Here is a 24,688-nt window from a genome sequence, read left to right as displayed (position 1 = left end):
GTCATTTTTAGCATGTTTTATGGCTTTCTCTGAGCTCTGCACATATGCTTGGACCCTGGTCAGCACAGATTTGCCCTAAGAATTGGAGCTAGATTTTCTGGTGCTCCTTGTCACAGAAAATCTAGGCCTATATATTTATAGCATATGTACATTATTTGTGAGTTATGCAAATATAATTTTGCATATTGTTGCACTAGTCAGTAATAAAAATAGCAGCTGTGTTCTTTTTTGGGACAAACGCATGTTATTGAAAAACACACATTTCTATTCTGGGTCATATTAGTAGTTCAAAGAAAATGTTAGTTCTCTGAAATTATGTGAAATTTAGAGCCTGTTGGTCTAACATTTTTGTTTTATTACTAGGATGAGCTAGTCCGCCTTCATGCTATTCCTGTCCAGCTTGGAAAAGAAATGGACAAGATAAAACGCAAAACATTGTATGTTTTTAAATGTACCTAACTAAAATCTTTTCATTTTATTTTTATTATTTGTTTTCTCAGTAATATCTCGGTATATAGACAACTAACAAAGTTTAAGTTCTTGATACAAAATTCTGATCAATACAGATACAGTGTGTCCATAATCTACTTAATGAGCAATATCCATGAAACTGAATCAAAAGGTATAGCATCAGCAGGGAAACATATTTTAGACTTGAAAACAACAATAAAAAAGGTTTTGGTCACAAACCATTAAAACTTCTATTGATACTGCATATTAAGATGGTTGATATCAGATACTACACAGATCTTACCTGATATCCCACAGATTTTTTTTTCAAATGTGGAACAATACTAAAGATCTAAGTTGATGGTGTAATCTAGCACCTAGCACTTTTAAACACATGCCAGTCCTCAGCTGCTGAACATTAGCATAGGACCATTGGCTACAATAGAACTACATCAATTTTCACCAGCTGAGGATCATGTTGTGAAATTACCCTAGCATCCAGATTTTCTGGGAGCAAGTATTTAGTTACAGCGCTCTGATCCTAGTCTTCCTATACAAATTATTTGGTCTAATGCTTTAAATCGGTTAGATAATATCCACTCATCATCTGTTACGTCTTCCTCCTGATTCCTTACAGACTTCTTTTTGCAGTCAATGGCAGGTTTCTCTGTTTCTACATTGGCTAATTGGTACAGTAAAGAATAAGATATACTGGTCAAGGAAAAGCACACTTGTGTGAAATGCAACCAATTGCAATTTGGCCAGGGCCGGCTCCAGGCACCAGCCCAGCAAGCAGGTGCTTGGGGCGGCCCCTGGAAGGGGGCGGCACGTCCGGCTCTTTGGCGGTAATTCGGTGGCGGGTCCCTCAGTCCGTGTCGGAGGGAAAGACCTACCGCCGAAGAATGAAGCGGCGGCGTTAGAGTTCACGATCGCGCCTTTTTTTTTTTTTGCGCGCTTGGGGCGGCAAAATCTATAGCGCCGGCCCTGAATTTGGCTACCTTTTCTTAAAACACCTAGTGGCCAAATTGCTGTCCTAAGTGAGCTTTCTTTGTACCTTATTAACCTATTATATTACACTGACGTTTATTCTATCTCCTGACTGCATTCTCTACCATTAGTTATTTTTCTGATGTTACATTTTTGTAAATAATTCCTTGCCTCTGCTCAATTATTTAATTTAAAAAACTATACATCCCTTTTCTTTTTCTTTCTTCTTTACCTATTTGTGTGTGTCCAGTTATCTAATTTCTTTGAACAAAAGCTGATTTCACATGCATATTGCCAAGCTGTACTGTGGCAGAGCTATAGATTTGGGAATGGCTTACTGCAAAAATACACATTTGACCCTAAACTCTAACTTGCGCTGTACTGGTGCTCAAATGAAAGAAGAAGGTGGATAGAGCCCAAAAGGGAGAACTGCCCACTGTAACAAGTCATCAGGAGCATGTGATCTGAAGTCAATCCTCCAGTCACTTGGCATGCTGTCACCAACAAGCGTTAGCTAAGAGTACATGATGCCCTAGTTCAGAGGAGCAGCAAAATGCGCTTCAGAATACTATCCCCATAGCCATGAGGACTCCTGTCCAGGCCAACAGAACAGTTGTAGCAGAAGAGATGCTGAGCAATAGTTCTGCTTCTGCTCACTGCAGCAGGAAATACGGCATTTGGTCTTTGGTCTGTATTTCTAGAGCTGGATCCATTTTTACAGATGTGATATTATACTGTTTTAAAATGTGTTCTCAGAGATGCAGAGAAGAAGAAAAAAATTCTCGTTGACCATGTTCAGGAGTTAAATGATGCCCTAAAAAAAATGGAAAAAAAGAGTGAAGAAGTATTGGAAGAAAAGGAAGATGTAATGAAGGAATTGGATGGAAAACGAGCTTTGCTTGAAAGCAAAGAGCGAGAATTCAACCATTTGACAAAGTTACTAGAAATGAGCAAAGAGAATGAAGCAACAGCCCTGGCAGACAGGTTAGAATAGAAGGCAAGAGCCATGTACTCAGAAATGGTATGAGTGAGCACTCATCTATTCTGAATTAATTATTATTTTCTTGGTTATTGCTTTAAATAGTTTTATTATTGACTTCATAAAATCACACTATTTAACATTACCCTAATTTCACCATGGATTTATATAATTTCTGTTTATTGAGTTACGTTGGTGATCAAAACCTGATGTTATCATAGAAGAGAGAAATGCAGTAAGGGTCTGTCGAAAGCCCATTGAACTGCATGGGGCAGCTCATTGATTCAGTGGACATTGGATAAGGCCCTAAATGAGAATCCACAAAACTGAGGCTGATGACTCAATCTTCCACTGTGCCTGAGCAAAGATTAGTTTCAGAGGAGAGGGGTGCTGACAAAGGCCCACTTGTGGCTCCCTGATTCTTCTGTGTCCTCCAGCAAAGAATTGGGTATAGCAGAGCCTTGCTCTGCCACATCTCCTCTCCTCAATTCACCTCTGCTGACATGATCACCACCTGACCCACCTCCTCCTGACCCCTGACATCCTCCCTCTCCACTTACACTGGGCAGCACAGCTTTGGTGGAAGAGGCGGCAACAGCAGGTGGCAAAGCTGGCATGGGGGTGGGGGAGCAGAGCCACCTCTACCAGCTTTACAACAGCCAGAGATTCCCAGTATCACCAACCAGAAGTGTTCAAACATCTTGAGTCATGCCTCCCCTAATCATGATGTTATTTAAAAATAGTACATTTGGGATTTTTTTTAATTTGCTTTCCGGTTTCTGACCCGTTAAGGTTCATGCTGATCATGCTTTCAAGCATTTCTCTGGAACCAGGAGGGCTAGAAACCTACTTATTGTTTTTAAGTGAATGCTGAGATTCTCATATAGTCACTGGGCTCTGAGAGCTGTGACTTTAAGAAGAACACCAGAAATCATGCGAACTGTAATAATATCATGAGAGCTGGGAACAATGGATTTCCCCTACACAAGGAGAATTCCCTAGGGGAATTGTTTAAATGAGTAAACAATGCAAAGCAAATTTAGCAGATCAGAGAACCTAGCCCAGGGATTTTCAAAGGAACATAAGGGTGCTAGGCACCCACCTGCCATTGAAATCCAACTGGATTGGGCAGCCAGCTCCTTTAGACTCCCTTATAAATCCCAGCCTCTCCACATCTGGTAATCAATATAAACTGCTATAATCCTTCAAATCTCAGATCTAGGAGTTGTTATGCCTGACTCTAGCCAGATTCAAGTTTCTCCTTTCTTTGTGGGGAAGGATGTATACATGTAATAATAGCCTTACCTTTAGCAGTAATCCTTCTGCCCTTTCTGTTTGTGTCTCGCATTAAAGAAGGTTGGAGGAACTGATACATGGAAATTTACAAATGAACAAAATTTAGACTTCTTTAGATATTAAAAATACATTTTAATTCTCACTTTAAGAAATAGAAATAATTTCTCTTATACAATGAGTAATTTTTTAGCATTGTTGAAACAAAGCATGGGAATGTTGCCATTCGCTTCAATGGAGTCAGGATTTCACCCATTATGTTTTAGGAGAATGGCCATTAATTTGTGACAAGACAGTTTTTTCTATTTTATTTTGCTGCTCAGCTGCCATAAGGCTTTTCCAAACTCAATGTAAAGTGGTCATGTTTGTTTGCATACATCTATTGGACAGGTTTTCTCTTTCTGAAATATTCTATATATCTATGTAGGGCTGTTCTGGAAATTGGTTTACGTAACTGTCTCTTGGAGAAGCAAAAGCAGCATGATAATCTGACTTATAAACAAAGAGAGAAAGATAGAGATTTGAGAAATTTGAAAAAGATGGAGATGCAATTGAAAATCGCTTATGATTCCTTGGAGCAAATTAAATTACTGCATGAGAGGCTCACATTAGAGGTCTGTATACAAAATACTGATGACAAGAATTAAAAATATTGCTATAGAAAATCAAATTAAGAAATATTTTTAAAATGGTTGCACAGAAATAAAAATAAGACAACATTTTAAATTTCTATGTACAGAATACAGGGTGCTGCTAACATTTGTATTCCGAGTTCTTGCATTTATAGCTCTCAGAAGTACTACATCTGTTTGGCTGTATCCGTGTATGTGAGTATTTGTTATCTGCACAGCACCCACAACATTAGGGTTACCATCCGTCCGTATTTCCCCGGACATGTCCAGCTTTTGCGTCTTTAAATAGCTGTCCGGGAGGAATTGGTAACAAGGTTAAAAGGTCCGGGATTTTTCCCCCTCCCCTCCTTCCTTCCATGCAGAGTGCGGCGCGGCTGATTGGGCGGCTGGGCCTGATTGCGCCGCTCCCATTGGCCTCCAGCAGCCAGAGCCCCTCCCCTGCTCCCCCCGTGCTGCCTGCAGCCCGGTGTAACCACACAAACAGCCCCACCGGCAGCGTGTTTTGCCTACACGTGGAGCCAGCATCTGACCGGCATGGGCATGGTAAGGGGAGTCCTGGGGGGCAGTCAGGGAGCAGCGGGAGGGTTGGATGGGCCTGTCTGGGGGTGGGAGGGTGAATATGGGGGGGGGGGCGGCGGGTTATATTCTTTTGTGGTGCCCGAGCTGCAGCAATATCCAGGGCCGGGGGCCCTGCCCCAGCAATATTTGGAGCTGGGTCTCTCCCCGGCCCTGCCTGCAGCAGGCCCCAGCCTCCATCTGCCACCCCCCCTCCACGCGTTCCCCCCCCCACGGGTCCCCCCGTCCCTGCCCGAAAGAAAGCAGCACGCCCCTCTCCCCTGCCTGCTTGTGCTGCCCAAGTAGCACATTCCTACGCCCTCCCGGCAGCAACTGCTGTCTGCTTCCCCAGGGTCCTAGTGCCCCCCCATCCACTAATGGCAAGGCAGGCTGCCCTTACCCTGCCCTTCCACCCTAGCCCTGAGCCTCTCCAATGCCCCAAACCCCTCATCCCCAGCCCCAGCCCTCATCCCCCCGCACCCTAATCCTCTGCCCCAGCCCTGAGCCCCCTCCTGCATCATGAACCCCTCATCCTCAGCCCCAACCCTCATCCCCCTGTACCCTAATCCTCTGCTCCATCCCTGAGCCCCCTCCTGCATCATGAACCCCTCACCTCAGACCCACAGCCCTCACCCCTGCATCCCCTCCTATCCCCAAATTCCCTCTCCAACCCCCTCCCCCTTCCCACACACCCCCTCCTGCCCTCAAACTCCCTCCCAAAGCCTGCACCTCCTCCATTTACACCGCCTCCCACCCCCAAACTTCATCCCAGAGCCTGCACCCCTCACCCTCTCCTGCACACCCAACCCCTGCCCCAGCCCGGACCCTGCACCCAGCACCCAAACTCTATCCCAGAGCCTGCACCCTAATCCCCAGCCCAGGACCTGCACCCCAGACCCAACCCCCCTCCCAGAGCCTTAGGCAGGTGGGGGGGTGGGTTCTGGGCACCATCAAAATTTCTACAAACCAGCCACCCATAAGGGTTGGGGCAGTCAGGGGACAGGTAGGGTCCTAGGGGTGCAGTTAGGGTGGGGGGTTCCTAGGAGGGGGCAGTCAGGGGACAAGAAGCAGAGGGGGTTGGAGGTTCTGAGGGGGGCAGTCAGGGGGTGGGAAGTGGGAGGGAGTGGATGGGGGCGGGGCTAGGGCAGGGCTCCCCTCCCCCCCGCATCCTCTTTTTTGATTGTGGAAATATGGTAACCCTACACAACATGCAAAGCACTTTATAGCCATGAAACAAATATAGTCCCTTTACCTGGAGGACCTTACTAACTAGTAGACAACATACAAATACAATACAGGGAAAGGTTAAGGAACAACATGAAGTAGTGTGAACAAACAACAGACTATTACACACATCTGGTAGTTCCACCATTTTATTGTAATCTTCGCTGAGGAGTAAATGGGATTTGTAGGCTGTTTGAAGAAGTGGATTTTAGGAGGATGGCGGCCTAGCAAACTGTCAGGGGTTTAAAGGCATGCCACCTGTGAGGTGCTATAAGTATTGTTATCCCCACTTATGAGAGGGCAAAATAACTGAGTGGTTTGCTCAAGACCATAGAAGAAATTAGTGACAGACATGACTAGAACCCAGGATTACATGGCTCCCAGTTCTTTACTTAAATCACTAAAGCACACTTCCCTTTATATTGTGCAGGTTTCTTGTATGTTACAGTAAATCAGATTCTTTCTTTCTTTCTTTGTTTTAAACTGATTCCAGGGAATTGGTACCATTTGATGTTTGGTATTACGAAGAAAGTACTCTCTTCTATGTTTCCTTCATTCCCACTCCAATTGCATGTCTGTTTATTTCCGCCCCCTTCCTGCATTTCCCCAATCCACTGTCCATATGTCTTTCTTTGTCTTCTTTTCACACTCACGCCTTCTGTCACTCTGCCCCTTATAATAAGAACAGTTTAATTCGCCTTGTCTACCAAGCACCTCCTTCAAATCCTTCCTTAAGGAATCCTCCTGATTCTCTCCTCACTAGTTGTTCCCCAACTCTCCATTTCCTGAACTATTGTTCTGTGCCTTGTGTTGGCTTTGTTTTTCTTGTCTGTTGAAGATTGTAAACCCGTCTTTCAAAATTCTAATTCCCCCTTGGCAAGTAATTATTTTTGACAGGATAGTAAAATATCATCTTAGTAAAAGGCTCGTGAGCAGATATGCCAGGCCTGGTACAATTTCATTACAACTTGCATGGCTGTTGTAAGCTCTTTGGGGCAGAAAATTTTTACTATATGTTTATAAAGTGCTGTTTAAATTTATAAAACTGTAACTATTACTTAGTAATTTTACTTCCTCTATCCTACTCACCATTGCAAAAACAAAAAGGAATTTCCTGCTGAATTCACCTCACTGCTTATTACTCATCTCGTGACACAATCCAAGTGGGAAAAAAATGCAAGCAAAGTTGTTGTGTCTTGCATAATCCTTGATTGGAAAACAACAAGTTTCAGACTCAGCTTATTTGAAATATTGCTTAATGGGCTGATGAGTGTCCCTCCAGTGATGATAAAGGCATTAACCAGCTGCTTCTTAGTAAGTCCAAGGAAAGGGACCTCTTCTGTGTTGCTGTAGACAAATTTTGCTGAAGAAAGAACTATAACTGGCCACTATGGTTCAAAATCAAACTCAAACTGACCAAAATCAGGGACATTCAGAGTTAAAATTCACCATATCCAGTGAGATCCTCACCCCTGCTCTTTCCCCTTTATATCAGGTAACAAGGCTCAAGCAGCATAAAGGTCCTCTGAAAGTTCAGTTGCAGTGGAAGTCAGCCATAAGGATGCCTCCCAAGGCCTCTCTTTCAAGCTCTAGCATAGAGAGTGTGCCAGGGGAGGGGGCCACAGAACCCAACCCTGCTGAGATTCTGGACAGCATGGCCTGCAGGCCAGTCCCAAGAGACTGCTATAATTTTGACAGGCCCTGAAGGCGGTCTCAGATATGCTGGGGGTTTCTCCAGCCCACAGAACAGTCCAGGATCAGGAGCACACAAAGGTGGTATAAAACAATATTGCCAACCTGAAGAGATCAAAAAGTCTGAGTAAGACCCTCTCAACAGTTCAAAAATCATGTCAACTCCCCAAATATCATGAGCTTTAAGAAACCATCAAATCATGACTGGGCAAGTCACTTTGGTCAAATTTTCAAAAGTGGCATCTGATTGTGAGTGTCTCCATTTTTTGGTATTCAACTTGAGACACCTTGAGCCTGATTTTTCAGCTCCCTTTGAATTGAATTGGAATTGTGGGTGCTCAACAAATCTGGAAGTCAGACCAAAGTTTTCTCAAATTGGGCATCTGAAAACTAAGGATGCCAAAATCAGATGCCACATTTGAAAATGTTGGCCTTCATTTTACTGTATTTTAATTTTCCCGTCCAAAAAATGGTGATAATATCCACCTTTGTAATACTATTTAAAAACCACAAATGAGAGTGCTGTGTAAGTGCAAAATAATATTTGTTATTATCTATGTTAGTGTATAGAATTTTGAATCTTAATATCTGGTTGTACTTTGAAAATGGCATCTTGGGATTCAGTATTTATTTTGGCTATGTGACTTCCAGATCCAGTGTTCTCAGTTTGCAAGTGAAAAAAAAATACTATTTCTAACTGCCAGCATTGCAAACTCGACACAAGCTGTCCCTCTCACATACTACTACTAGCAGAGGTTCTTCAAGACACATTAGTTCCTCTGTGGCACCTGTGTTATCCCATTGTTTCCAAATTATATCCCAGTGAAACTTTGCAACACAAATGTTTTAAATGGAATTACACAGATGTAATTTAATTGGAACTTAATTTCTAATCAGTCTAGGCTTCATTATAATATCTGACTCACTAAACAATTCTGATGATGATGAACAAGATGGAGTATACACAGCTCACTCTATTATTTGTTTTGGCTTCTTCAAGGCTAACAGGAGTAAGAAGCCCTAAAATTGCATTAAAATCACTAAAAGCAGCAGGTATCACTTTCATTATACACAAGGGTTAAATACTGACCCCATTAAGTCAATGGCAAAATTCCCATTGTCTTCAGTGGGGACAGGATTTCACTCAAAAAGCTATCTATGAAGCTAGAAGGTGATATTTTTACAGTCACTTATCAGAATAAAACCATGCTTTATGCTGCAGTAAAACACTGACTCTCAGGAATGGCAGTACTGACCCGGGTATGTGGTTGTGAAGTTTGAAAATTTGAGAAAATTACTTTTAATGCTATTATTTATTTATTATTTGTATTACCATAGTGTCAAGGAGCCCTGGCGATGGATCAGGGCCCCATTGTGCTAGGCAGTGTACAAAGACAGAACTAAAAGATGGCCCCTGTCCCAAAGAGCTTACAATCTAACAAGCTGCTTGAAAGATATTATCTATGTTTATGTCTTTTCATATCCTTCTCTCACATCATTTTGCTTGCTCGATTTGTCTTTGTAGGTAGATGCTATCCCTAAAGATGATGGGACATTGGTGGAAAGAAGAAGAGATCTTCAAAAAGAAGTTGAAATGAATAAGAGAAATCTGGCCCAGGAGGTGATATTCCTTCCTTATATTTCTTACTACAGCAACTAGCTTTCAAACTAGAAGATAAAAGCGCTGTTTGCAGAATATTTGCCAAGTGTTTCTAGTTGTAGGTGTCCAGTGAGATAATGTGCAATGGAAATGGAATCTGTTTTATTTTAAAACACTGTCAAGGTATTTGTTGTATTTTTAAAACATATTTTGCTCTCACTATAATTGGTCACCTATTGGAAGTATGAGAGAGAAATATGCTTCCTAATTAAAATGTTCTCTCCATTATAGGGTCCCATCTACACTACAGCTGGAATTGTGGTGGGTGTAATTGGGTTGGATATGGCAGCGTGACCTTATTAAAGCAAACACAGTTCAGCATGTCCACAATATAGATTTTCCCCCCTCCACAATCATGTAAATTGTGTGTGCTTGCCACCAACTGCCACACTGTCAACAGTATTAGTGCATTCTGGGAAAATCTAGGTGGCTGTCTTATAATACCTCGGTTGCTGGTTCTGTCTGAAAGTATTGCTCTGCTAAGCACTATGATGATGAGCTCACCAGAAGTGATAGATGGTGTTTTTCAGATAGAGATCTCACGATGCCCTTCTCTTGTCCACATAGGATTCTTTCTTTTTATGCCAGTCCCAGAATTTATTAGCATCACCATTTATTATGGGCATTTTAAGCTGTTTTGACAAGCTTGGTTGTTCAGGCTGCTGCATGTTCTGGCTTTCTTATTTTCATGCTCAATAATCTAATGGTGGATAGGCCAGTAATGTTGCACTGTGGCAGAGCATTTTGCTCTATTATTGTAGGGCCTCATGTTGCAATTCTGCTAGTAGTAATTTTTTTTTTTTAATACCCATGTAGACCAAAACCCTTTCATGGACTTTGAAGATAAAAGCAAAAAGAGCATCTCAGATTTTGGGACTACCAGCATTGATATTACAGTTTATAAATAATTAATATTAAAGTGAAGTTTGGTTTTACTTTAGAAAATGACAACAGATGTTGAGGCCCATATGTTAGAACAATGTATTGCTGAAGAAGATCAGCTTTTTAAGGAGCAGGAACGCTGCAGAGATGAGTTAGCCAGTCTTGCTCGCCTGACTCAGGTCAAGGCTGATGAGAGAGAACAGAAATCTAAGGACTTCTTAAAAGCACAGGTAAAAACTTATGGTTCATCTCACTGGAAAACTGTTCTTCAGTATATTAGATTACATTACTTATCAATCATAATCTCCTGCTTCCACATCCCTTGAGAATTCTGTCATAACATGAGGTTTATATCATGACATTATGTTGTTTTGTCACTTTATGATACAATGTAATAACAGTACATCAAAATGTCATCATGCCACAATGCAATGTGATGACACCTGATTTCAGGCGTCACAAATGGCCTTCAAAACAAGAACAAACTATAAAATAATGGGACAGAATCTAGATACCTCAGTCTAGAAATTCAGAACACAGAAGTTGCATATCATACTCCACAAAGACATGAGTATCCAAAGAAGAATAGGATCATCCCTCATTTCAAATGCAGGGGACAGTCCAATTTTTCCTGACACATTGTAGAATGTAATTCCTGATGTTACTTCTGGTATAAAAGAGCAAACTAGAATGGAGCATAAGAACAGCCATACTGGGTCAGACCTATGGTCCATCTAACCCAGGATCCTTTCTTTCGATAGTGGTCAATGTCAGGTGCTTCAGAAGGAATGAACAGAACATATAATCATCAAGTGATCCATCCCATGTCGTCCATTCCCAGCTTCTGGCAAAGCGAGACTACGGACACTTCAGAGCATGGTTTTGAATCCCTGTCCATCCTGGCTAATAGCCATTGATGGACAGATCCTCCATGAACTTATCTAGTTCTTTTTTGAACCCTGTTATAGTCTTGGCCTTCACAACGTCCCCTGGCACAAGGTTCCACAGGTTGACTGTGCGTTGTGTGAAGAAATACTTCCTTTTGTTCTTTTTAAACCTGCTGCCTATTAATTTCATTTGGTGCCCCCAAGTTCTTGTGTTATGAGAAGGAGTAAATAACACTTCCTTATTTACTTTCTCCACAGCAGTCATGATTTTATAGACCTCAATCATATCCCTCCTTTGTCATCTCTTTTCCAAGCTGAACAGTCCCCATCTTCTTAATCTCTCCTCATATGGAAGCTGTTCCATACCCCTAACCATACCCTTTTCTGTACCTTTTCCAATTCCAATATATCTTTTTTGAGGTGGGATGACCAGATCTGCACGCAATATTCAAGATGTGGGCATACCATGGATTTATATAGCGGCAGTATGATATTTTCTGTCTTATTATTTGTCCCTTTCCTAATGATTCCCAACATTTGGTTAGCTTTTTAGACTACTGCTGCACATTGAATGGATGTTTTCAGAGAACTATCCACAATGACTCCAAGATCTTTCTTGAGTGGTAACAGCTAATTTAAACCCCATCATTTTATATGTATAATTGGGATTATGTTTTCCAATGTGCATTACTTTGAATTTATCAACATTGAATTTCATCTGCCATGTTGTTGCCCATCCATCCAATTTTGTGAGATCCCTTTGTAACTCTTTCCATTCACTTCCTTCTTACTGTGCATTGGGTTGCTGTCTGCAATTTACTGGCACTGACACATTGCATATATGCTACGATGTTGCATAATTCATGCCAAATATTAGTTTCTGTTCATAGAAACAACCAGGGAGGCCAAAATCTATCTATCTACCTACCTATCTATCTATTTGGATTTTTGAAAAGTATATAAGAGTGCCTGTCCAGTGCTCTCGGCTCCCTTGACAATCTTTTAAAAATACTTTAAATAAAAAGATACATCAATTTCCCCAGATCAGATCAAAATAACCCAGTAAGAGCATAAATATAACCACTTAATGCACCACATCAAGCATGCTGACGGGGGTGGGGAACAAAAGGGGGAATTGCCTGGGGACCCGGGTGATTGAAAATGGCCCGGGGGCCCCTGACCCTCACCGCTGCCGTGGTAGCGGCGGCAGCGGTCGGGAGCCCAGGGCCCTTTTAAATCACCCGGGTGGGTCACAGGACTCCTAAGCGTGCGGGGGGTGGTGATCGCTCCAAGCCCCGCACTTTGCGGGGGCCCTGCAGGCTGGCGCGATTGGCCAGCGCGGTCGGTCCCGGAAATGACAGGTCAGTCCCGGAAGTGACAGATTCGTCACTTCCGCCCCCAGCCCCACACCCGCCTAGGGATGGCCCTGGGGCCCAGAATTGCTGTCAATGGGTCTGCACCATACAAACAATACCCAGAGTCCCACACTACATCCAGCCAGTCCACCCAAGTCCCATCTCGTCATGGACAAGGAAGAAAAGAAAGGCCTTGCAGTGCACCTTAAAGGTTAATAAACTCGGCCGATTATAGTTCTGGAAGTAACTAAGTTCAGAAGGTCCAGGGCTCTAATGAAGAACCTAGAAATGTACCATTCCAAGCAATCGTCCATGATTGTTTGAAAGCCAGGAAAGAGTAGGGACCAATACAAACCCAGAGTAAAGAAGCTTTTCTGTTGGGGGAAGCTAGAGAACTGCAATTTACTTCCTGCCAGGAGTCCAGGACTCAACTTCAGACATGTCTTTACCAGAACAATCACATCATAAAGGAAATGATAAGGCCTGCTGTTTCCATTCCTCAGCCTAAGACAGAAGAGTTGTGAACTGGTTGCCCTGGCCAATTCTTGTGAGAAATGGGAAAGAGAGCAATAGACTTTCTTTCTCCACCTCCTTCCTATAGTTCTTTCTTGTGCTATCTTCATTGCTGCTTTGCTCTCTCTTATTTCTCATCCTTTTTCTGAAAAGACGATGAAGGAAATTTAGGTGCCAAGGTGCTTTAGAAAATCCCACTGGGTGCCTATCTGCATCTTCGAGTGGCTAACTACCTTTAAGAATGTGGCCCAAGATGAATTCAAGGAAAAGAAAGAATGCTGAGAGATGGAAGTAACTCCATGCTCAGACAAAGAGAGGCAAAAAGACAGAGATTTAGGGCACTAAATAGCTAAAGAAAACAGAGCTCTTTTTCCTCCTTGCTTCCTCACAGGCAGACCTGTAATGATGCAGTATCAGGAATCCTACTGAAATGGGAGTTAAAGACCTAATTTGGATAAGAGCAAATGGGGCATGTTCATTCCTAGTACAACCCTACTAACCTCAATGAAAGGATTAATTTTGTCCAGTGATTTACATATTCTCATTATTAACCAATCCTGCAAGGTATTCAGCTTCCCCTGAAAGGTGTTGTGAACCCTCAACTCTCATTGAAGCTAATAGGAATAGAGGATATTCAGCAACTCTTAGGTGTCAATCAACACTTTGCAAGCTGTAAGCTTTCTCAAAGAAAGACTGATACATTTTAAGATGCAGCAAACTATTATCTTAACTACAGTAATAATAGTTAATGTTGTTGAATGACTTTATGTAAGTCAACAGTGTTTCCTGAAATTGTTAGCAATCTTTGAAAGGAAGGTTATTTTTGTCTTTCACGGTTACTCTTCCACTAATAATCAAAAGACTAAAAGACATCTGATTTTACTGTAGTTAGAACAAAATATGAGTCTTTAGAATAATTTTCCTCACTGCTTCCTTCTTATCTATGAAAAGAAAGTTTTTGTAACCGTCCTGTGTCATTTAAGATGACAAACAAGTTTCTTCAACGCAACTTCATATTTGGATTTCTTTGCAGATCCTGAACTATCAAAAATGTTCAATGCTATTTATGTTTCAGATAAGGCTCCACAACATTATTAAAGAGATAAAAACAAAGGAACTTGAAATAAGGGAATATAAGAAGAACAAGAAAGGAATCCAAAGGCAGTAAGAAAATTATAACAATACACTAGATGAAATAACACTTTTTCTAAAGCAATAATCCATTTAAATGATTTATGTATAAGCATTATAATAACCATTTCCTTAAATACTTGCCTTTTTTCAGACTCAAAGGATTTGCTAAAATGTATGACATTATTCGAAATGAGAGAAATAAATGTGTAAACCTGGTGCACACTGCTCGCCAGAAAACAACTGAAATTAAAGAGAGGGTAAAAATGCTAGAGAATGAGATGGAAATTTTAAGGAGCAATGTTATAATTAAAGAAAGGTGAGTGTCAAAGTAAATATTTCCTTTGAATAACAGTCCTGAATTCCTTCAACCTCTGAAGGCTTAGGATATCATTATTTATCAATGGATGGTGTTGTAAAGTGGGACTTGTTCATTATGAGGCAAAACTTGCCCCATTCTCCTCAGTCACAGAGAGCCCCAGATGCTGCTGTGATTCCATTGTGCGTTGGCAGGATCTCAAGAGCCACTCAGGGAGTCTGCACTCTGTGAACTGTGGAGCTCTTCTTGTATTTGCAACTCTATACAGCTGGGTTTGAGAGCCAAGCAGGTCAGGAGAGGAGTGGAATAAGGACATTGGATCTGCCTCTGTTCACAATCAATGGCCCTTGCACTCCATAGAGCCAGAGCTACTGATGCTTTACTAGCTGCACAGCAGTTCCACCCCCTGGGAACAAGATTCGTTCTTACCCAGGTGACATGGACCTGCCTCGTGTCAGGCTTATTTACTTGGTCTTTGCATGGGAAACAGGATTTAACACCTTACTGTCACTGGCCTGCTGCAGTCTACGCAGTTTAGGGAACAAATGTATTGAATGTGTCCGCCAAGCAAATAGTTCATCCACAAAATATTTAATACTTTGTACTTCTGTAACAGCATCTCTCTCAATTTTATTTACAAATATTTAAATAAATCTCATAGCACCTTGTGAAATAGAGAAGTCTTATTATCCCTACTTAGATGAGGGGAAACTAAGGCAGAGAGGCTTAGTGACATCCTATGTCATGGAGCTACTCAATGGCAAAGTCAAGAATAGAATCCAGGAGACCTAACCATGAGATCACACTTCCTCCTGTAAAGCCTCGTGTCTGTTAAGATTAATTTCTTTATAACAGAGATAAATAGGTATTTGAACTAGCAATGATACTCACTCCAGATGGAGTAAAGTAATTCTAAATACCATCTTATTAGCAATTTAGCAGAATGGACCATGTGGCAACTGAAATCCACCTTATCAGTGAGGGAGCATCATCCAGTGGTTAGAGAATACAGATCTCTAGGAAATATGAGTTCTAGTTTTTATTCTCACTCTACCTCTGATTCACAATTTGATCTTACTTTAGCACTCAACCTCTCTTTACATCAGTTTATTCATCTGTAAAATGGGGATGTTAATACTTTTCTCCCTCATGAGAGTGAGATGAGGAATGATTAATGTTTATAAAACACTTGGAGATCTTTGAATTAAAGGTACTAGAACAGTGCAAGATATCATTTCAATATTATTATTTAAATAGAGATAGACTTTAGGTATATTTAGAAAATTTTGCACAAGTGTTATTTCCTATGACTTTATCTCCTGTGGCACCCTAGAAGGCAGAGAATAGTGTGGCAAGGTACCTTCTCGGTCTCACCAGCCTCCATTGCTTTTAGCCTTGGTGAGACAGAAATGGGTAAAACCTCTTGGTTTCACCAGGGAAGTCCACTCCTTCTCTCCACCAGTCTGTTTAGCTTGTTTTTCTCCCTTATGGGAGGGAATGCAGCCTCTCCTCCTGGTGAGGCTCGCTGTCTCACTGCTACTAACCTACTGTCAGCAGGATTCCTTCTCTCTCTCTCCCCTTCTCCCAACAGGGGAGGATTTAAAAAGGTTTCAGGCAGTCCTTAGTTGGAATCAGCTGATCCTAATTGACCTCAGGTAATTCCCTCTCAGCTGATCCTAATTGATTCTCTGGTAACCCCTTCCCAGCTGAACCTGATTGACCTGTAGTTACCCCTCCTCAGTTGATAGGGAGGAGGGCCTTTTCAGCTTCTGGAACTATTTTCTACCCTCCCCCCCTTGCTGCTGTCTGTCCTGAGTTTATCACAATAGTCATAGTGCATAGCTCTCCTCTGTACTGACACACCTCTTATTCTGAGGGGCTGGGGATGAAAGAATTGTAGAGCCCTTATCCAGTTCCATACAGAGTTGGGAGGCCCTCTGCATAAAGGGCATTCTCAGAGGGTTGTTTCCACCCCTTTTAATGCTCCTGTGTACTACCAGAGAGGTGTAAAGGGCTTTAGTATAACTGAGGATAAAGGTCAAGTTCTGTTATATTAAGTGAATTGAAATTACAAAAATCTTTCCCTTTTCTCTGTCGCTTTTATTAAAGAAAACTGCAGAAAAACCTTCTGAAGCATTCAAATAATATTGCAATTAAAGACAGCATCCAAAGCGATGTCTGCAAAGTTATTGCAACTCTGCAAGAGATGAAGGAAAAGAGAGAGCAACAGTTACTGGATGTTGACAGACTCACCAATATGCTCACCCACATTGAAGAGGAAATGGTGCAGCTACGCAAAAAATATGAAAGGGCTGTTCTGCGTCGAAATGAGAGGTAAGAAACAGGGTAATTTGACACATAAAACACCTTGCGTCACTTCCACGACATTTCACTTATTTAAAATGGTAACCAGCAACTGATGAAAGACACCATTTCTTCATAGGATCTAGTTCTGGTGTCCATCTGCAGTTTATTGTTATAGATAGGGTTGCTGACTTTCTAATCACACAAAATTGAACACCCATGCCCCGCCCCTTCTCCGAGGCCTCACCCCACTCACTCCATCCCCCCTCCCTCCATAACTCACTGTCCCCTACCCTCACTCACTTACTCATTTTCACCGGGTTGGGGAGGGTCCCTTTTCTACCAGGAGTTCCGGCTGAAGATACTATTGTATTTTGCCTATAAATATAAACTGGCCATAGTTTTATGTTTAAATTTTGAAATGAAAAATAGTCCTGGAACAGGCCTACCATTAGCCAAAGTTATTTTTGTTTGTTTCCTTGTATCAACGATATTTTTAAAAGGAGGAAACCTTCTAACCAGGAATGCTAGATACCCGGAATTTGGCCTCACTAGAATGGCAATATCTGCATTGCGGGTGAGAAACCTGTGCATTACATTATACAGTTCTTTAGCATTTCTTCATGGGTTATTTTGTACAACCCACAGAATAATATCTATAATAACAACTGTATTGTCTGTTGAATTCCCTGAGAGCTTAATATCATCCTGCTCTGTTTGTGTATAAGTGCACAGATGTGGTATGACAGGGGTGGGCAAACTTCAGCCCGGGGGCTACATCCGGCCCTTCAGATGTTTTAATCTGGCCCTCAAGCTCCCGCTGGGGAGCTGGGCCCGGGGCTTGCCCTGCTCCATGCCGTGGCTCCGCGCGGCTCCCAGAAGCAGCGGCATGTCCGCCCTCCGACTCCTATGTGTAGGGGCAGCCAGGGGCTCCACACGCTGCCCCTGCCCCAAGTGCCACCCCCGCAGCTCCCATTGGCCAGGAACCATGGCCAATGGGAGCTGCAGGGGCAGCGCCTGCAGACAGGGCAGAGTGCGGAGCCCCCTGGCTGCCCCTACGCATAGGAGCTGGAGGATGGACATGCCGCTGCTTCAGGGAGCTGCTTGAGGTAAGTGCCACCCAGAGCCCGCACCCCTGACCCCCCCCCGTGCCCCCACCCCCCGCCCCAGCCCTGGTCCCCCTCCTGACCTCTGAGCCCCTCGGTCCCAGCCCAGAGCACCCTCCTGCACCCCCAACCCCTCATTCCCAGCCCCACCCCAGAGCCCACACCCCCAGCTGGAGTCCTCACCCCTCCTTACCCCCCAACCCGCTGCCCCAGACCAGAGCCCCTTCCCACACCCTGAACTCCTAATTTCTGGCCCCACCCCAGAGCCCTCACCCCCTCCCGCACCCCAATCCCCAATTTCATGAGCATTCATGGCCTGCCATACAATTTCCATACCCAGATATGGCCCTTGGGCCAAAAAGTTTGCCCACCCCTGTGGTATGAGAAGGCACAAGAGATGAATATCACTGACCAGATAACCTGTTCTTTAAATAACTTCCATAGAAGGCAATCGAATTGTCAAAAAAGTATGCTGGTTATGTTTACAGTTCTATGTCCACTAATTCTCACAGATATGAACATTTTTGTCACTGGTTAATAATACTGCAAAGGATTAAATAGGGATTTTATGAAATCTGTGCACATTTTCAGAGATTATTGCTAGTGCTAAAATCTGCCACTTGCATTCTTGAATGGAACTAACACTGAATGTGAATGGAAAATTTTAAAACCTGACTTTAACTTTTCATTTTGGGTCTATTGCAGTGGTGTTTTGCTCATAGAGCGAGAGGAAGAAGTATGTATTTTCTATGAAAAAATAAACATTCAGGAGATGATGAATAGAAATGGAGATATCGAGATACAAGTCATGGATGAAAAGATCAGATTTCTGAACCTGAAGCTAGCTGAGAAAAAGAGACAGATTGAGTTGTCCCTGAAAATGCTGCCAATGAAGAATGCCTTGGATGCAGATCTGGTGGTACTTCAGATTCAGGTAGGTAGAATTAGAGAACTAATTTCTGGGAGGAGTTGGTTTTATTTTCATTTTTTTAAATAAATACATTGTTTCAGTTTGTACTGCTCTGTGTTCTGATAAAAGAAATTAAATCACAGTTGTGGGCATTTAAATTCATTCCATACGAAAAGCTACAGTGTAAACAGTATGGTTGACACAAACTGACAAAACATTAAGGTACCAATCCGGTAAAGCACTTAAGCATGTGTGTAACTTTAAGAAAGTTAGTAGTCCTATTGACTTCAGTCAGTTCACACGATTAAACTTACACACTTGCTGAAGTGGTTGGGGCCTAAGATAAAAATAATGTTGCTTTAAACATCAGCATGGTTAAACTGTAAGATAGGCATAAGGCATCATGTAAAAACAGGCACTGTCTGAAATTAGTCAAAAATGTATTGGCTGTGTCTTTCTTCAGCCTTTCCACTTTGCAAAATAGTAGCTCAATTCACTGAAAATACTTGACCTTAAACCTACTCTGGAGACTATGCTGCCTACTATGATATAATCCATGTACATGTTCCTCCATACAGAAACAGTGAGAGTTTTAGCTCTCATTACAAAATGACATTGAACAATTAACAAGCTGTAGTGTTATGGACATTCTTCCTTTGCTTTCTGAAATGGCTCATTTACTTTTGACCTTATCTCCAGATGGTAATCTTTTCCATACATATTCTGTTTGCTTCTGTACAGAATTGTAATTTATGGTGCATCAGTGCTGCTAGTAGTTGCATAGACTAGAGATTGTGACTCATTGTAAGATAGCACTGCACTATTCTATTACCTCTGCTCTTTCAGGAAAATTGCTTGTATAGCTAAGAGAATACAGTTTTGTATAGAGTTTTTCATAAAACTGTACCCCAAAGAACTTTATAGGGGTACTCTAATTAATTGAGTTATAGAGTTACATAATGAATAAAGGGAGTGAGAAACTATGGAAATGAGCCAGAGGAAATAAAGATTTTTCAGCTGAGATTCGAAATGATATAGTGAGTCAGTCAGGCAAGTGCAGTGACAAAACACAGAGGTGTTGTTTCCTGAACTGAAGCAAAGTCAGTTGTGAAACTTTGGGTTGATACTGTAGCAGAAATTGTAAACATCCTGTAGCTTCTCCTTCATGGTGATTCTTACCAAGCATAAAGGTTTATGTAAAGAGAGACTATTGCTGTTTTTTGGGTTTTTAGTTTCTCATGTAATAAAATCAGCATAAAATCAGAAAGCAGTGAAGCATAGTGGGCATGATATTAATGACAGGGTACATTTCAGAAATTTTCCCAAGTGGGAGATTGTTCTTTGACCAATGGCAAATAATGAGTCATCAGAATTTTAAAAGCAAGAGGTCATGCCTCAATTTTGTTCTTACTGTAGGCCAGTTGATCCAACTCTCTCATTACTTCTGCCACTTTCTGATGTCCCAGTTAGCTCTTCTGGAGTCAACACTCCTCCTCTGAGATGGACAATAGGCACTGTCTCTGGTGAGACACATTCTGTTTGTTTTGTTGTACCTCCTTAGATATGGATGAAACCTATAACCTGTAATCCAAACTCAGAATTTTGGGGTGGGTTACTGAATTTGAATCTTTGGACTTGATGTAAATCTGTCCCTGGGGCTTTGGTCCCTGGTTGAGTTCAAACTCATAAGTGTTCTAGTATGTGCTTCCAGTTCAGATGTACCAAGTGTCTTTCAAGAACAGTCATTTGCAAAAGATATTGACCCAACGTAGTGGATCAAAATCTGACCCTTAATACTGATTCAGCCTTGAATCCAATCAGTGACACCAAACCAAATTCAGTCCCTGAGCCAGTCCCTTGTCTCTAGGAAAAATGGTTTTATGGTTAATGTACTGGACTAGGCTTTAGGAGCTCTGGGTTCAATTGTTGGCTCTGCCACAGACTTCCTATGTGACTTTGGACAAATCACTTAGGCCCAGATCCTCCAAGGTATTTAAGCTCCTAACTTTCATTTATTTCAATGGAAGTTAGGAGCCTAAATACCATTGAAGATCTTGGCCTTAATCTCTCTGTGCCTCAGTGCCCTATTTGTAAGATAGGAATAGCAACATGTCCTTTCTCCCACCCTTTGTCTGTCTTGTCTGTTTAAACTGTAAATTTTTCGAGATAGGCTCCATCTCTCACAAGCACAATGAGACCCCGATTTCTGGTGAGGGCTAAATGCTTCTATAATACAAATAATATTAAGTATCTCTTTTCTGTGTTCATTTCTCTGTTTTTTCTTTCTTCTGTTGCCTGTGATCTTCTCTTCCCCTTTTCTACTTCCTCTTTTCCCTTCTTTCTACTTCTCAACCTTTGCTACCCACTTTTTATTCCAACTCTTTACTATTCTTCCAGCCTTGACTGCCATCCCCTCTTTCACCCACCACTTTTCCTCCTCTCCTCACCCCTGCCACTCTCGCCACATGCATCTCTAGCATTAGAGTTCAGTAGATTCTAATGTCTAATGCCAGATGAGCTACTAGCAATAGAGATCAGAAACTAGCAGCACGTCAAGTATCAAATAATAATAATTAGGATTAGATGCTTTAGTTACTGTCAGTGTTAGGCATCTAATGCTAGAAATGCTTAGAAGTTCTTGTGTATGACACACAAAAAACTCTAGTACTAGTGAGACTCCACTCCAGGCTGCCCCAAGGTATAAATACCATACAACCTTTAACTGGAACTGCATAGCCAGGGCCTGGTTCTGCAGGCTGAAGTGAGCACTAATTTGTCTTCATGCATCAATGAGAAATATTTGGTATTAAATGGTAATTGGTCCAAAGTGCAGACCTGCTGAGCCACTTAGTGCTTAAGCAAAAACAATGAGGAGTCCTTGTGGCACCTTAGAGACTAACAAATGTATTTGGGCATAAGTTTTTGTGGGCTAAAATCCACTTCATCAGATGCATGGAGTGGAAAATACAGTAGAGAGGTATAAATACACAACATATGAAAAGATGGGAGTTGCCTTACCAAGCGGGGGGTCAGTGCTAATGAGCCAATTCAATTAAGGTGGAAGTGGGCTATTCTCAACAGTTGACAAGAAGGGAGGAAAAATCACTTTTGTAGTGCTAATGAGTTCAATGTAATCAAGGTGGCCCATTTCAAACAGTTGACAAGAAGGTGTGAGTATCAGCAGGGGGAAATTAGTTTTTGTAGTGACCCATCCACTCCCAGTCTTTATTCAGGCCTAATTTGATGGTGTCCAGTTTGCAAATTAATTCCAGTTCTGCAGTTTCTCGTTGGAGTCTGTTTTTTGAAGTTTTTTTGTTGAAGAATTGCCACTTTTAAGCCTGTTATTGAGTGTCCAGGTAGACTGAAGTGTTCTCCTACTGGTTTTTGAATGTTATAATTCTTGATGTCAGATTTGTGTCCATTTATTCTTTTGCGTAGAGACTGTCCAGTTTGGCCAATGTACTCTGAAACCTGTCACTTAGTGCTTAAGGAGACAGCTTCACTCCTAAGCCAGCAAAGAGGGACTAACCAGTGAGAGGTAAAGGTGTTAACCTCAGAATTTATCCAGTGTCATGATGGGGTGAAAATCTATGGCCTGTTTTATGTGGGAGGCCGAACAGATCATCAGAATGGTCCCTTCTGGTCTTAAAATGTAAAATCTATGAAACAAGAAACCGTTTTACCCACAGCTGACACTGACATATAAGGCAAGTGAGTGAAGAAAATAAAGAAAGAAGATTATAGTCATACAGTTATGCAAATATATTAGCATGGTTATTTACATGCATGCCATTTATTTTTTGTACCCTTGGGTTGAGTACCTTCATATATAGCTATATGTATTCCCTTTCACCTGTGAAAATGAAAACTTTGCATTGATACTATTTAAGCTGCTTATTATTTTTATTTAGAATACATTATAAAACCTTTTTTTCATTACATTTGAATGTATACTTAAGAATCTGGGATGTTTGCACGTCAAAAACACCCTTAAGTCTATATTTAAGTTTAGTGGGAAACTTTCTAAATGTGTCTGTTCTGAGTTGGTAGGTGTGTCCTCTGGCAAAAACATCATTTATAGAGTAGAGACCCAATCCTGCAAATTCTTTCTTGAGTGGGCAGTCCCTACTCACATGACTAGTCTCATCAATATCAATAAGGATTGCACAGCTGAGTAGGTTTACAGGATTGAGACCTAGATGTGAAATACAACTGGATCTGTAGCTACATCCTGTTATTTATCATAGACTTGTTTATAAATTCTTCTTTTTTGCAAAACTCAGTGTATTGTTGTGCTTATGTTTCTAGTTAACTATCATCAAAAATATTTCTCAATCCCCCTGTGGTCCAACCCAAGTGACACATGTTTGAAACCAAAACACGATTGGACAAATGGAGGGACAGCAATCTTACATTTTGACTTGTTTGTCTAATGGCAAGTTCCCTTTTTTAAAAGTTTTCAAGCCTTTTTAAGGTTCTTTTCTGTGATGCTACTTCTTGGAACAGGAAGAGATGGATGCTGCCTTTTCGCAAGAAAAAAGTGCTTAAAAACTGAATGTTCTGATGACTTTCCATTATCATAGCAAAAAACCAACGAGGAGTCCGGTGGCACCTTAAAGACTAACATATTTATGCATCTGAAGAAGTGGGGGTTTTTACCCATGAAAGCTTATGCCCAAATTAATGTGTTAGTCTTTAAGATGCCACCAGACACCTCGTTTTTGTGGATACAGACTAACACGGCTACCCCCTGATACTTGCTATCATTATCATAGCATCACATCTATCAGCTCTCACAGATCTGTGTTTGCATTTCTACACATCAAAAAACACATGGCCAGCACTGAACCTCCAGTGAACCTATCCCTGTGGTTAGGCCTAAATATTTCTTCATTTATGGTAAACCATTGTGGCTGAAAGAGCCAAAGACAGCTATCTCCCTAGTAACTTTTCACCTGAAAGTATATGGATCGTCTTTAGACCTAATTATTTGAATCATGTTTATGTTAGTGCTGAAAGATTAATAGCCCAACAGATTAACCCATAATAGATTACTGTAGATATACCAAATATGTCATGTTGCAAAAATGGACTAACACTGTATTGCCAATCCTGCAAGTGCAAACATCAGGAGGTAGACTAAAAAGAATCAAGAGATTGGCTTAAAAATCATGAGTTACAAAAATTAATCACCTGTCTTTTTTTGTCAGTGATCTGCTTTTTTTAAATGCTCATCAGGCACCCCTCCCCTCACCATGTATATGTGCATGCCAGATGGAAAAGTTAATCTGAAGAGTACACAAAATGCACACAAAAATTGGCATGCCACCATCTGCCTATTGTCTCTGAATTTGTATGAGGGATGTGTTCTCCCCAGCATCCTCCTCTCATCATCCCACAGAAATCTCTTTGGGCAGACTCCTCAGCTCCCACAGACACCAGTGCCAGATCCCTTCCTACTTCTTTCAGCTTTTCCCCTACACTGAACGCTACCTTCTGCTGGACTTTACTTCTGTTCCCTAATTGTATGTCCCTGCTGCCGGGTCCCCACTTTGTTCCTTGTCGCTGTCCTGTGTCCCCTGTCAACACCTCCCCGGCCTGTGTTTCAGCTAGCTACTTTTATTGCCTTCCATTACCCTAGGATCTGAATCCTTCCAGTGTTCAAACATTGAGCTCACAGGGGCTCTGTTCAGCCTTCAGCAGCACTGGCTTGGGGGTGTGTGTGTGTGTGGGGGGGGGCGTAATTTATTGACCGGGAAAGCTAAGCCGACGAAATGGGAAGTCGGAGTCTATGTTGTGCCTCTTGGAC

General features: G+C 41.8%; 1 protein-coding gene across 1 annotated transcript in view; it reads left to right on the top strand.

Moving 5' to 3' along the window:
• The window catches only part of CCDC146 (coiled-coil domain containing 146), a 124,331-nt gene that overhangs the window by 88,959 nt on the left and 10,684 nt on the right, over positions 1 to 24,688 (top strand). The window contains exons 7-15 of the mRNA XM_024196967.2: positions 364 to 437; positions 2,194 to 2,421; positions 4,137 to 4,323; positions 9,338 to 9,433; positions 10,414 to 10,584; positions 14,185 to 14,273; positions 14,395 to 14,559; positions 16,669 to 16,893; positions 18,675 to 18,903. Of these exons, the coding sequence (XP_024052735.2) occupies positions 364 to 437; positions 2,194 to 2,421; positions 4,137 to 4,323; positions 9,338 to 9,433; positions 10,414 to 10,584; positions 14,185 to 14,273; positions 14,395 to 14,559; positions 16,669 to 16,893; positions 18,675 to 18,903 (1,464 nt within the window). The remainder of the gene's footprint in view (positions 1 to 363; positions 438 to 2,193; positions 2,422 to 4,136; positions 4,324 to 9,337; positions 9,434 to 10,413; positions 10,585 to 14,184; positions 14,274 to 14,394; positions 14,560 to 16,668; positions 16,894 to 18,674; positions 18,904 to 24,688) is intronic.

This window comes from Terrapene carolina, unplaced genomic scaffold, assembly GCF_002925995.2.
Source record: "Terrapene carolina triunguis isolate 2854851 unplaced genomic scaffold, T_m_triunguis-2.0 Scaffold68, whole genome shotgun sequence".
Classification (NCBI taxonomy): Eukaryota; Metazoa; Chordata; order Testudines; family Emydidae; genus Terrapene; species Terrapene triunguis.
Note: the sequence above shows the minus strand (reverse complement) of the source record. Positions and strands in the feature narration are given on the sequence as shown.